At 37.9% G+C, this 13375-nt stretch overlaps 1 protein-coding gene across 1 annotated transcript; it reads right to left on the bottom strand.

Annotated features, from left to right (window-relative positions):
- Nucleotides 1–11630: 11630 nt before the first annotated feature.
- On the bottom strand, nucleotides 11631–12668 carry LOC110854615. Its single transcript, XM_035855481.1, has 2 exons — nucleotides 12613–12668; nucleotides 11631–12317 (listed from the first exon to the last, which is right to left on the bottom strand). The coding sequence occupies exon 2, from the start codon at nucleotides 12300–12302 to the stop codon at nucleotides 11733–11735; it is 570 nt and encodes a 189-aa protein (XP_035711374.1). The 5' UTR covers nucleotides 12303–12317; nucleotides 12613–12668; the 3' UTR covers nucleotides 11631–11732.
- Between the last annotated feature and the right edge of the window lie 707 nt (nucleotides 12669–13375).

The following is a 13375-nucleotide window of genomic DNA, read 5'->3' as shown; positions in this document are numbered from 1 at the left end:
TAAAAGCGGCTGGAAAGGATGGTATCTTTCCAGCCCTTTTACAGCATGGGTTAGCCGAGTTAATTCCGTATTTGGTTCCTCTCATGAGGGGGTGCCTGACCTTTGGTTATACACCTCTGAAGTGGAGAGAGTCCAGAGTGGTATTCTTACCAAAGCCAGGAAAGGAGAGTTACGAACGGGCGTCCGCTTGGAGGCCCATCTGCTTAACATCCTTCCTGCTCAAAACACTTGAGAAACTGGTAGATGGCTGGGTCCGCACGCCTGATCTTGTTGATAGGCTGCAGAGACACAGTCAGTATGCCTATATGAAGGGCGTTTCCACGGAGGCTGCCCTTCATCAGATCGTTAGCCTTGTCGAGGGGGCCCTTCACTCTGGCGAGTACTGTATTGCAGTGATATTGGATGTTAAGGGCGCTTTTAATGAGGTTAGATCTGATACCATTATCCGTAGCCTTAGGAGGTTTGGCGTCAACGAAGTATGTGTTCGATATATTGAGCATATGCTTCGGACACGAACCACTTGGGTAACTGATTCTACTTACGAGATTGGGAGGGTGGTGGAGAGAGGGTGCCCTCAAGGGGGTGTCCTCTCACCGCTTCTCTGGGATCTGGTCGTAAGTGAAATTCTGGAAAAACTGCATCATCGGTTCCCTCAACTGTACTCACAGGGCTTTGCCGACGATCTCACAACAGTGGGACGGGGCATTGACCTCGGTACAGTGGGGAGTCATGTGCAGAGAGCAGTAAATCTTGTTAGTGATTGGTGCAAAGAGGTGAGCTTGTCAGTCAATGATAAGCTTGCCCTGGTACTATTAACTAAGAAATACAAATTCATTGCTCCTGTGATCAAGTTGGATGGTATTCCCATCCCTTATCAAAAACAGGTAAGATATCTTGGGGTCTTATTGGATCACAAGTTGAACTGGGGCCCACTGTGCAGGGCTAGGGCACTAAAAGGTATGCGTGCCCTATCCCAGTGCAGGAGGGCCATTGGTAAAACTTGGGGTCTTTCCCCCAAAATTACAAATTGGATCTACAAATCCATAATTCGCCCGGCCATGGAATATGGGTCACTCTTGTGGGCTCCGGCCACAAAGGTGAAGTCCCACATGGCCCAGTTGCAAAGAGTACAGAGGTGTGCCATGCTTGGTAAAACCGGTGTAATGTCTAGCACTCCTACTGCAGCCCTGGAGTGTCTACTGGGACTTGTCCCAGTGGACATCCGGGTTCAGCAAGTTGCACTACGAACGTACCATCGCCTCGCTCACCACGGCCAATGGAAAAAATGGGCCGGCGGTGATCGTACGAGGGCGTTAAAGCATAACAAGTTTGTCGAAATCATGGCGTCTGGTATTGATGAATTCCAGATGCCGTGTGAGAAACTTGTTAATCCGCCAGCAGAGAGGAACTTCGAAACCTCTATCTGTTCGGTGAAAGATTGGGAGGATGGTAGCGTGCCCATGAATGCCTCCGACGTGAACTGTTTTACTGACGGTTCACGGATGGGTGAGTGTTCGGGTGCGGCTTACTACTTCACATACAACAATCTTGCTCAGGAAGCTGTGAGGTGCTCAATTTCTCTGGGATGGGCACCCACAGTTTTCCAAGCAGAAATTATGGGTATTATCAGGGCTTCTGAAACGTTGACCGACAATACTCATAACTATAGCACCGTTGACTTCTTCATTGACAGTCAGGGTGCCATCAAAGCGCTCACTAGCCCATGGCCAGTTTCATCACTGACTGCTGAGGCTATTGAGATGCTTAATCATATTGGGGAGACTAAGAAAGTAACACTTCATTGGATCCCTTCTCACCATGGATTTGAAGGAAATGAAGTGGCTGACCTGTTGGCCAAGGAAGGTACTCTTACTGGGTACCTTGGCCCGCAGCCCTCTATTCCTCTATCCAGAAGCACTGTAATCTCCAGCATTGTAAACTGGGCAAGATTGCAGCATACCAAATCTTGGGAAAGCAGCAAGGGTTGTTTAACTTCTAAAGCTTTTCTCTCTGCCCCTTCATCGGGGCTTAGTAGTAAGCTTTTAACCCTAAATCGGAAGAATCTCCGATCAGTAACACAAACCTTAACCGGGCACTGTACTTTAAACGGGCACCTCAGAACAATGGGATTAGTTGATGAGGCCATGTGCCTATGTGGCCGTGGCCCTGAGACTGTATTTCATTTTCTTTCAGAACTCTTTGGGAGGCATGAGTTGCCACCAGAGCAAATAGTGACTATGTCTCTGCCCGATCTAATTCAATTCATAATCAGATCAGGGCGGTTTGTAGGTCAAGTTAGATCTGTAAATCGTGAGAGTCATGACTTAGCACAGTAAAGCGGTGTATACGGGGAGACTGCAATAAGCCTTTAGTGCTTGCGCAGCTGACGGTCCTGTCCAACAATGGCAGGATCGTCACCCCACCAATACATACATACATAGCCTAGAATTAAATTTATCTGCCATATTTTCCCGTCCGAGTAATACTTAATCACTGGTAAGAAATTTATTGAGGTACTTCACACAGCCAATTTTAACTCGCAAAATCCGTAAAGTTTGTACAACTTTGTAAAATTATAATTTTGATTTTAATTGAGTCTCTAGACCTGAGCAAGTTTCCAACAGTTTAAAAGCTAATCTTGGCTGGAAATATTTACAACATTAAATAAAATACTAAATTTAGAAATTTTACGGATTTATCAAAAACTGCGTGAATGGCCTCATTATTTAACTCAGGATCCATTTCAAAAGAAATATTTACATTTGTAACGCAGCAAATTAGCCACGTAATTTATATCATTTTTAATACAACTTGATTTCATAATTTCAGAAAATGCGATTCTTTATCCTCTTCTCCCTCGTATTCCTCCATGCTGATGGAAGGGAACTAAAAATTGCGCAGAGTGGGCGGTGCATGACCTCCTACAGTGGAGACGTAACAATGCGAAACTGTAACGGAAGCCCATTTCAAGACTGGACGATTCTAGACGATAGTAAAATCCGGAATGGAGGGTGTAATTCGTGTCTTTATTACGACAATGGGCCTGCCAACGCGAGAATAACGTTGCAGCCGTGCTACTTGAATTACGGGGACGGAATGCGGTGGACCCTGGTCGATGGGGTTTTAAGGAATCTGCGCTACAATTGGTGCGCTCGACCTAATACCGCTGCCAACAGTGGAGTCTGCATGGGCACCTGTTACCCTGACTATGCACCACAAAATTGGGGAAAAGATCATAAAGAACAGGAAAAAGTGACAGAAAAACCAACAGAGAAACCGGTGGAGATCGTTTTTCCATAAAATTTAAGTTTACGCACATTATGTAAATATGCAGGCCTCTTCAAAAACAATTTCTCCATTCAGAATTGTTTTATTTAAAATTTCGAAAACAATATTAACCCATTTCATCATTAATTCTTTCAAAATTTGACAATAAATATTTATTTACTCATTATTGTGACAAGCCACACGGATAATTATTCTTGGACTATTCTTGCCATACATTTTGATCCTCGATTTTAACGGAAATGGGAGCAGATCGTTTTTATGGAAATGGGCAATAAATCTGACACAATAAATAATTCAAATCACTTGTTTAATTGTTCATTGTATTTTTTCTAAAAGGATACATTCAAACACGTAAGCACTTGCGTGCACATCCTGTTTTATATATAAGTAACCCGACAAGCAGAAAAGCGCTCGGGCTCAAGAAACGTGGCATAATTTACTTACTCAGTCGACGCCGACAAAGTTTCGGCGGCTTCGGAGGCGCCGGTTTTCTGTGCTTTTTCGGCGGCGCAGGTTTTCTGTGCTTTTTCGGCGGCTTCGGCGGCGCTGGTTTTCTGTGCTTTTTCGGCAACGCGTCGTCACAATGTTGAAAGAATAAGCATTCCTATTTAACGGCGGCGTCGGGGGTAGCGACTAAATGCTAGCGGCGTTCGGCTGCAGCGTTGAATTCTGAGTCGACAGGTTTTCAAAATTTGTTTTTGACATCTGGTTGGTCTAACTTGAAGAGAATTTAATGGTATCGTTAGTTTTCCAAAATTCCATCAACTGGGTTCGGTACATTAATTTAGGTATTGGCCATAACAATTGGCCCTACTAGGTATATGTATTTGGCGGATTTTAACATTATAAAACAATCATATTGTTACATTATTATTACTCTTACATAAATCCAGTTACCATAACGTAAACGTTATTTTACGGCCGTAGTGATAATTTGTCAGATGTTCGACCGGTTATAAATTTTTGATAGTGGTGATCAACTTATCACTAATCCGGGGTAAGGTTAGATTCAAATGAATGGGTTTACTTTTTGCTTACAATTGACGCTGGATTTATTAGGGCATATACATAATATTCTGCAATTTTATACTGATGTCGTACAGTCGCCCGAGGTGTACCTTATTGTAACGGACTTAATTAATTAATTAAGTAAATTCCAAACCTCGTATTTTTAAATGGGATTTCTATTAGCGATAAATTGATATCTAAATTTGGATTTTACGGTGAAAATAAATTGCTTCTGGTCGGAAGTATGTAATTTTTTTTTCTTTTTATCAATTATTCAGTAACGCTCCGCTAACTGATGTGCTAAGCAAACCAGGTAATTTTTTCGGAACGCTCAATAATAAATTTCTGTTCTAAATTATTCAATTTTTTTCAGAATATTCCTGATATTTTTCACAATTTCTGTGAATTTATACATATCTGCATATTTATGTTGGTGAAAGATATATATATACATAAACCATAGGCCACATTTTTGAATTTTTCCCAATAAAATGCAATGTAAACTTATAATCTTGTGCTGTGTTAAATTATGCATACTTATGATTTCTTTTATCTGGCAGTTCTAGTGCCCCACCCACACGAATGTTTTATGAGAGTCTTATTTTATCATGATCACGAGATTTCTGTCATTTTTTCTAAGGTGAGGTAAAAAACTATGGTTACATTTACACCTTAGTATGCATTCACCCCCCCCCCCTTCGAAAACTTGGACCGCGCCCTACAGCCAAGGGGGTGCGTTTTAGAGAAAAAAAATAAAGAGACCGAAAAATCAATTACGGACATAATCTAGTGCTATCCTAAGGGATTTTTCGATATGATCTCCCAGAAAAAAGTTTTGATGGTGGTGAATGGTTGCGTTTCACAGAGTAAGTATAAAGGAGACTAGCTGGGTATTTAAATTTATGAAAGATCGCCCCCACTTTACTATAAGCGGAAGCAAAAATCGGGTCGATTGGTTGAGAAACCAGCGACTTTTCCTTATAACGAAAATTTCCTAGTGGTTGCTATATAGTAACTATATAGTTACACCCTCGCTATGGAGTAATTTATGGTCATAGCCCGAGTCAGGGCTTATGTGACCGTCATGTCCGTCCGTGAACACGTTAGACTTGCAATTTTACCATATGCATATTGGACAAAGTTAGGAAACGGGTTCGAGGGTGGGCGAAATCGGTCAAATGGTTGACCCGTGGGGGTTATGTAAGTGGATGGGGTCTATGTACCAGATTGCAAAATTATAGAAAGCTGAAATTTGGCACACAGATGGTTAATGGCTCCTAACGGAAGAATATGAATTCATATTGGAAGAATTTTCATCTGGAGGGACCGTATGCATAGGGTCACCCATTCTGATTTCCAGAGCTGGGACAATCCAGATTAGGGATTGGTGGATTGGTAATCCGGATTGAGGATTGGTCAATCCCTAATCCCTAATCCAAGCTTTGAAAATATTGAAAATAAACCGTAGTAACGTTAGAAGTAGCTCACCCTGTAATATATAATTACCTGCCACTTTTGCACCTTGGGTGCAAAATTATAGTAGTTCAACAAAATAGATCAATAATTTTTAAGCAATTATGCACCAGCGGTGAATAAAAACGAAGCATAAAATAGATCAATAATTATTATGCAATTATGCATCAATGGTGCAGAAAAACGAGGCATAAAATAGATCAATAATTATTATGCAATTATGCATCAATGATGCAGAAAAACGAGGTAGATGACAAAGTATTTTGCACCACTGTTGGAGATTAACCGTGGTGGGTCCAATAAAATTTCAAAAAATTTGTGTCAAAATTATATAATAAATTCTCCCGGCTATTCTGTACCATTGGTGCGTTTTTCATCAATTAACCCAATTGTTTCGCATCATTTTGTGTTACCGATTGTTAGATACCAACGGTGCTATTAATTTATTAAAAAATGGACCTGATCCATTCTAGTGAGTATCAGTTGTTGCTCATCCAATTGTTTCGCATCAGCTTGGATAACCAACTGTTCAATACGAACGGTGCTACCTATTCCAAAATTGTAGTCCTTTCTCGATCCATTTGCACAATTAATTCGCACCATTTGCGCCACGGATTGTTCGATACCAATGGTGCGCCTAATTTATTCTATAATGGTCAAGGGGATTATTAATTAGCATCAATTGATGCAAAAAACTCGTGAACACACAGACAGACGGACGGACGGACAAGAGGAATTCAATAGCTCTCATGCTTCGCAGGGCGAGCTAATAATCCACTAATCCCCAATCCCGAAACTAACTTCATTTAAATCAATCCCCAATCCAACGAAATTTTGCCAAGTTAATCCCCAATCTGGATTGGTCATAAATGTTGGATTAGTTTTTAGTTTTTTTGCAACTGAGTGCTTCACATTTCCCTTCAAATTAACCATTGTGTTTGACTTTTTTACGAATTTTTACACAAAAACGAACCTTTTTGTCAAGTTAACTACTTAATGTGTTCTTATTACAACTCTCTAAACCTCTCAAAAATTATTTAAAGCGGTTTATTTTACTTTCTTTTTTGACGTGAAATAATGCAAACATTGTTAAAAGAATGCATTTATAAGCAAAACATAGAAAATTTGAAACTAATCCATATTGGTTCATCCATACTGATAGATTTTTACACAAAAATTAGGCTCCTTGTACTGCTTAAGGTGCTATTATAATTAATAATTTAATTGTTAATAATTTCACACTAATTAGTTTAACAAATTTTCTTTTATTTTCTTTTTAGTAGGGTGAAATCAGAAACAAAATAGTTAAACACATTCACTAAATAAAATAGAAGTGAAAAGTAATCCCCAATCTTGAAACTAATCCAGATTTTGCAATCCCTAATCCCCAATCCAAATCATTTTTGTAAAGTAATCTAATCCGAAACTAATCCAATCCCCGAATCCGCGTCTAATTCTAATCCCCAATCTAATCCAAAAATTTTGGTGACCAATCCCCAGTCCGTAATCCAAGCAAAAAATGAACTAATCTCCCAGCTCTGTTGATTTCTCATAACCGTCAAATCGATTTGTAATTTAGTACAGCGGTTTCTAGTCGCACCTAATCGCAGAATATGAACTGGAATTGGGAAATTTTTGTGGAGGGACCCTTTGAAGTCACCCACACCTTGTAGAAATTGTCACCAATGATCTTATATATAGCTTTGCCCATAAGTCGAAGCACAAATTTGAGAGTGGTTAGGAATATCAAAACTTGATATCTTTCAACTGACACTTTTAAAATGTCTGCTATAAATTTGAACGAATTAATTTGGCTACGATATCCTCAAGACTAACGGTGTAAATGTTGCTTTATAGAGTACTATAGCGGTTATATTCTATATAACCTAAAAAGAATTAAATAAAATATAGCTTGAAAAAGTAAAAAATTCTAAGGTGAGGAAGTGCACTTAAAAGTATTAAACAAGCTCCCACACCTCCACCCAGATAATTTTACTTCGCCTGGGCTGCCTACTGCATGCGTTTATTAACATTATCTGTAAATGTTAATAAATGAAATCGTACATTACTATTATTCAACAAAAAATTAATTTGTTGGACTATTATTAAATTGTAAATTATTAATTATTAAATTGTAAATTATAAATTATTAAATTGTAACACAGACTGCTAAATCGGAATTTTAGTTGTTATTAAAAAATCGGTTGTAATTAAGGCGGAATAGCATGCTGGCTGATGCGGGGTTTTTTGTTTGAATTGTTGTGTCTCAACTTTCCCTTCCTCCATGTATTCAAATGGCGATTTTGAAAAATGTTCACCGCCTTTCGTTTTTAACAATATGAAGATATTAATGCACCTAAAAATCGGTAATTTTTAGGCTTACATAGTTAGGAGATAAAAATTTTGATTTTCTTCTTCAACAAGAAGATAAATATAAAATAAATGACAAATAATCAATAAAATTTAAATATTTCCTCATTGAAGAAAAAAATCAAAATTTTTATCTCCTAACTATGTAAGCCTAAAAATTACCGATTTTTAGGTGCATTAATATTTTCATATTGTTAAAAACGAAAGGCGGTGAACATTTTTCAAAATCGCCATTTGAATACATGGAGGAAGGGAAAGTTGAGACACAACAATTCAAACAAAAACCACGTGATACAATGCCACGTTAAGCCGCACAGAGTTACCCAAAAAATCTAAAAACAATGCTTGCTACTATATAGTACATAGTTACATACTAACATTCGGAACCTCTTTCAACGAGAACGACGACGAAGTAGTTACACAAAAAATTAATAAATACCTATTTAGGGACGGATAATCAATATGTAATAATTACTACCAAATGAACATAATTGGTAATACCCTAGCATCCAGGTACATGTTGTTGATTTGGAAATTAACCAATTCAAAAGTTACCTTTAGGTCAAGAAATTAATTCTAACGTTTATTTTCTTAAATGATGCCGAAGCATTATTGTCGATATTTTTTGCATTCAGTAGGCAGCCCAGGCGAAGTAAAATTATCTGGGTGGAGGTGTGGGAGTTGTTTAATACTTTTAAGTGCACTTCCTCACCTTAGAATTTTTTACTTTTTCAAGCTATATTTTATCATTAAGAAATTAACTATGAAAAGTTGTGCTTAAATTATTTACGACTACGTTTTTTTCTATGTACATACATTCGTGCTTAAAATTTTGTCGCGTAACAAGGAAAATTTTTATTTTTTGAGCAAATTATCGTTTATGTGAGGTCATGGATTTTCACCAATTTCCTCTTTGTAAAATTTGTCATGTCTTTTATGCCAACTAATTGTTAAATTTGGACCTTTTCCTTCGAAAATGCTGAAATTTCTCAATACAATGCAATGCTAAAATTCGGGATGTTTAGTTTTATCGAGTCCTATTAAAACCACAAAATTTCTCCTCCCACACGAATTTTCATACTTGCAACATCCGCGAATTATTGAATTTTCTTCAAGTTAAACATACTCCTTAAAGAGTTAATAAAGATCGACTCTTTCTAGCTACATATTTATGTATTTATTTATTTAATTAAAGTAAGAAATTATTATATTGGCATTAATCCATTCAGATATCTTCCTCTCGGTACAAGTTCGTGCTCCTCGAAATAACAGTTGGATATCTGGATGCACCCGAACCACGAGCCACGTGGAGGACACGTTCTTTCCCGTCTTTAAAGAAGTGTACACTTATCACTATAACATTGACGAGGTGAGCATTAAATATCAATATTTGCCGAGAAGGGATTAAATCCTTCACGTCAAGCTTGAACCACTAAGAAACAAATTGTTACCAATTCGGTAGTGAGTTAATACCAAATCTTTTAGCAATGTACACAATTTTGCAACAAGTAACTATGAATACATGCGTAATTCTAACAAACGTTGAGAGTTCCTAAACCTAGAGGGATTTAATTCAACATAGTTGGCCTGACACAATTTGAGCTAGCTACATTGCGACAGAATTTCACTGCGCCAACCCTAACTTTCAAAGAAATGAGTGGAAAGTTAGGATTGTTCAAACCCTGTAAATAGCATGCAATTAACGCGTCTCATAAATATCGATGGAACGTCTCATGATGTTTCCTAATGTGCAAAAGGGGAGGTAACAAACTCTCCAATATTGCGCAACGTATTTTTTGAATGTTCCCGAACATAATTATGTATGTATGTATGTAAGAAAAGTTTAAATCACACATATTTAGAAATTGCGAAGCTTTATTCTTATCATTGTTTCCCAACCTTTTTTTACTTGACTCTAGCGCCTGTTCTTCACCGTGTACGAAAAGGAACCTATCCTAATACCAGATAAGGTTGTTACCTTAACTAGTTTTAAGGACTTTGCATAAATTAAATCCCGGATTTTTTTATGGATAATCGAGAAAAAATTATGTATTTTGACCTTGTTTCCAAATCAGTCAATAATTTTATTTATGAAAGGTCCTTTGTATGCACTTTAAAAAATTTGGAAACAAATTGTCACCCGCGGAGGTCTATTCCATTGGGTGCTCTATTTTTGGGTAATGATAACGGCTACGTATTGTCACCATCCTGGAAATAAGTCAAAAACTCGTGTAGAAAACACATTACATCATAATTTTAAAAAATTGAACGTTTGTATCCAACCGTATGCATTTTTTTACATGAAAGTGTTGCATTTTTTAAATAACGACGTCACGGGCAATCGGTGCATGAATTTTTGACTTATTTTTCCTTGGTTACAAAACGTCTCTTTAATCATTATCCAAAAGATAGAGCACTATAGAGCACCTCGGTGGGTGACTGCAATCATTACATAAATTATCAATGATACTAATTTTTCAAAATATGTAAATAGAAACTTGGCACTGTATCAATGGAAATGGGCTGGTTGTATAACCGCAACCCTTTCGATATTCCAATTGAGGACGAGAAAGGTTACCACTTAGGAGGGGAGCTTGCGAGGTTGATAATAACAGATCTTGATGCCCTTTGGATATGTGATAGGGTCCCATGAGTGTACTAAAACCCTGAATTGGTTTGACTCCATGGCCACATTTACGCCCGCCACACCCACTCAAAAATGCCCAAAAAACGCTTTCACTCCAGTTTTCACTAACTCAAATCCACGCCAAAAATCCAATTTTACTCGGATTTTGAAATTTCTTTCACCAATATACTCCCAGATAGTTTCTTTCTTCAATCCAATATCAAACTCAATTTTTTCGAAATTTTTAGTATTTTTAAAATTTAAATTTCTGAATGAGCATTGTTGTAGCAATCAACAAGGCAAATTATGCCTGCGAAATAATAATCAGCAAAATTGAGTTTGATATTGGATTGAAGAAAGCAACTATCGGGGAGTATATTGGTGAAAGAAATTTCAAAATCCGAGTAAAATTGGATTTTTGGCGTGGATTTGAGTGAGTGAAAACTGGAGTGAAAGCGTTTTTTGGGCATTTTTGAGTGGGTGTGGCGGGCGCAAATGTGGCCATGGAGTCAAACCACTTCAGGGTTTTAGTACACTCATGGGACCCTACCACATATCCAAAGGGCATCAAGATCTGTTATTATCAACCTCGCAAGCTCCCCTCCTTAAGGAGAAGGCACAACATTTTATCCATACTGAACATCTTCTAGGTTGCAAATGATACCGGAATGGACGACACTCTCTGGACGAACAAGGGCAAAGAAACCATTCTTAGCGTGTCCTGCTAGTGATGAAGTGTAAAATTTGGATACAGTTTGAAAATCAACATGTTAGATAATAAATTTATGTATTTGAAATTATGTATAACTCATCCGCCGATATTCCATTACTGCGAGACATTTAAACCACCCTGTACATTGCAAAATACCGATATTACATTGTATTTATTTATTTATCAAATTTCACATCCAGTCATATTCAAATCAAATTTCAACTTCTAATCAAATCCCCTTCTCTTTCCTGCATTTTAAATATTATTCCCGTTAATTTCCGCCTCGTACAGCGCATACGAAGCCGAAACGGTCCAATAACTTTGTTCCTTTTTGCAATCTTCCACTTTGAGCAGGCTGTCCCCCACGGATCTCTTCCGTTCTTGAAGACACTGACCAGACACACTCTTAAAATAACAGCGAGACGTGTCAAAGTCACATTTTCTCGTCCAAAAATGCCCCGGTTGCCAAATCTCTTCACAATCCGTTATCAAAATTTGATCCGTATCCGGTTTTGTCTCCAGACAGAGTGGCGGATTTGTATTGAAAGCCTGGATTAAAATGGAATAGGAATTCGAGGCCCGGGTAAAAATCCAGCGCTGATTGTTGGACGCCGTTAAGGTTCCGCTGGATGTCGTGGTTGTGCACGGTTTTAAGGAAACGGAGGGCTCGAGATTTTGGACAACAGAATGAGTCAAACACTGGTTTGTCTCGTTATTGGAGATGGTGTAGAGACGAATGGATTGGGCTTGAGTGACGTGGAAGTTTAGCGACACGATGAAAAAAGCAAGTGCCACAAAATGGTGGAATGCAAGGACCAGCCTCATCTTTGAAATAGAATTCTGCAGAAAAAAATTAATAATTGAGACATCATGGATTCTTAGCAATGATGTGACCCTTTTGAAAAGATGGTACATAAATGCAGTCTCAATTAACTCTCTTGGATGACAAAGAGTAATGTTAACTCTGGGTTTAGTATGTATTAAGTACTTAGATAATTAAGAGTGCATTTATGTACTCCCCAGAAGGGTAACATCACTTTTCAGCGTGTACATAAATACACGTGCTATGCATTTTAGAAGCGTAGTGTTCCCTTCAAATTTAAATATATGTAAAAATATATATATATTTACTTACTTTTGGTATGACGGAAACAATTATGTTTGTTCCGAGAAGGACTGAACTTATGTGGAAGAATAGTTAATACACAATAAAAGTATACTTATTTATCCATTAGTGACTCGTTAACAGTTTGATGACCTGACCAATAATTATTTTGATGCAGTTATTTATTCTGCATAAGAAGGTACTGACGTCAAACCATTGTTATGCTGAGGTGCAAATGCTGCATCTATTTATGTACGTACATGCATACATACATAAATATACAGTTCATCTGTGAATTAAAATCTAATTGCGATTGTCACGATTCGGACCTGAACTGCTTTTTTATGAATGCAACCGTCTACATATTGTTATAAATTCAAAGGAATGTTCGGTTGCTGCGGGTGGCGAAAATGCGAGGGTATCTGGTCCCAAACGGTTTCCCGTGGCAACCCTACTTATACGAAAGGGAAAAAAGTCCCGGAAAGGGATCAATCGTGAGGTACTACTCGTGACTCCAATTTGTAATCCGACTCTCCTGACTTGATCTCTGGAAATTTTGGCATTCTCAAAAACTGCCTGTTCTCATTGCACCAGAAATTTTGTCCACGATTAGGAAATTGGTGGCGAAATTTAAACAAACATATAAATATATGTAAATCGGTAAAGTATTTGCCAATTTTCATAAATAGATTAGTGTCTCAAGATAAAACACAAACTTCTATCATAACACGTTTTTTCTAGAAAAAAAATTTACATTTCGGAAAACTTCGTATATATGTATTCCATCGATTCA

Source organism: Folsomia candida, unplaced genomic scaffold, assembly GCF_002217175.1.
Source record: "Folsomia candida strain VU population unplaced genomic scaffold, ASM221717v1 Fcan01_Sc010, whole genome shotgun sequence".
NCBI lineage: Eukaryota > Metazoa > Arthropoda > Collembola > Entomobryomorpha > Isotomidae > Folsomia > Folsomia candida.
This window is presented reverse-complemented; position numbering and strand designations above follow the sequence as displayed.

Coding starts and splice junctions, on each gene's coding strand:
- LOC110854615 (XM_035855481.1), bottom strand. CDS start 12,302: ATGAGGCTGGTCCTTGCATTCCACCATTTTGTGGCACTTGCTTTTTTC.